General features: G+C 31.0%; 1 protein-coding gene across 9 annotated transcripts in view; it reads right to left on the bottom strand.

The window, feature by feature from the left end:
* LOC117107153 (cysteine-rich motor neuron 1 protein-like) overlaps positions 1-1699 on the bottom strand; it is a 23508-nt gene that overhangs the window by 10958 nt on the left and 10851 nt on the right. For all 9 annotated transcript variants that reach the window (XM_033248720.1, XM_033248723.1, XM_033248721.1 and 6 more), the window contains 2 exons: positions 475-567; positions 64-156 (listed from right to left, as the gene is read on the bottom strand). In XM_033248720.1, coding sequence (XP_033104611.1) covers positions 64-156; positions 475-567 — 186 coding nt within the window. The remainder of the gene's footprint in view (positions 1-63; positions 157-474; positions 568-1699) is intronic.

The raw sequence follows: 1699 nt of genomic DNA, 5'->3' as shown, positions 1-1699 counted from the left end.
TGATGGTAGATGGTGATAATGATTATAGTGATAATAACGATGGTGATGATGATAATGATTTACCTTTGCAAACACACATATCGCACCCATTCTCGTCCTGTTCGAAACCGTGCTCACAGTACATCATGCACATAACCTCTGGACACAAGGGGTTGGCTGAAATAATAATAATGATGATAATAATAATAATAATAATATGAATAATAATAATAATAATAATAACAATAATAATAATATTAATAATTATAATAATAATAATGGGATAATAATAATAATAATGAAAATAATGATGATGGTAGATGACTATAATGAATATAGTCTATAATAATCATATTAATGATAATAATAATAATAATAATAATAATAATAATAATAATAATAATAGGATAATAATGATTATGAAAATGATGATGATGGTAGATGGTGATAATGATTATAGTGATAATAACGATGGTGATGATGATAATGATTTACCTTTGCAAACACACATATCGCACCCATTCTCGTCCTGTTCGAAACCGTGCTCACAGTACATCATGCACATAACCTCTGGACACAAAGGGTTGGCTGAAATAATAATAATAATAATAATAATAATAATAATAATAATAATAATAATAATAATAATAATAATAATAATAATAATAATAATAATAATAATAGTAATACGTTTAATGATATTTGTATTGAGATGCAGTTACAATGCACAAAACTTCTAGGCAAAATGGGTTCTCTAAAATCAAATAAGATATTTGATTGATTAGAATTTTAATTATTATATATGTATATAATATAGAAGCTAATAACAACAAAGGCGGAACGACATCAGCTTAGCTCAGTCAGCTGAACTACAGTACGTTGGTGTTCACACTGTGTACGCTGAACAGGCCTATAGATCAATTCCAGACACTATGAAGCATAGATGATGTTGCAATAGCACACTGTCTCTCGGATGGGATTTCTAGCCGTTGATCCCGTTAAGAGGGCAAGGGATTGTCTCTCGGTGTAATGCCTAATTCCCCACTAAAAGGACCACCGAAATAAGTCAAGACTTCGTAGGTTATATACGGTGTATTTTACACCGAAAATTCAAGATATGATCAATGACGTCATTACCAGACTGATTTCAAAACTCTATTAAAAATGCCATAGCAGTGGTCTAATTTTAGTTCAACATCAAATTTAACATAAACTCAAACATTTCGAATTTGAAATAGTAACTAAAATAGTTTCAACAAAAGAATATAGGGTCTGTGCACTTACCTGGTTCCATGCATGTACGTCCGCAGCCGTTAGAACAACACTTCTCACTCCCTCCGCACGTGGCGTCGCCATTACATGTCTCGACGCACAAGCCAAATGAGCCGTTATTTACAACAGGACATATTCCAATTTTTTCAACTGCAACAAAATTATTTAAGCTGTTTTTAAATTATTACTTAATGTTTAAAAAACGGGGATTCAGTTACAGTATATCTTTCTTATTCCAGCGACAATCACTCATACACTGGACAGCACGAACAATTTCATGCCACTAGTAGGCATTGGAGAAATTAATAAATGATATTAGTAGACGATCGAATGATAAATTAATGATAAGTAATAATAATAATTAAGCTATACCCATAAGTAACTAATCAGTAAACGAATCAGAATATGTAAAATTCATGTGGGTTGTTGTAGGTGAAACACGCGATAT

Source organism: Anneissia japonica, unplaced genomic scaffold (assembly GCF_011630105.1).
Source record: "Anneissia japonica isolate Jap-2015-1 unplaced genomic scaffold, ASM1163010v1 scaffold287864_len1152817_cov193, whole genome shotgun sequence".
In the NCBI taxonomy this organism is placed as follows: Eukaryota; Metazoa; Echinodermata; class Crinoidea; order Comatulida; family Comatulidae; genus Anneissia; species Anneissia japonica.
Note: the sequence above shows the minus strand (reverse complement) of the source record. Positions and strands in the feature narration are given on the sequence as shown.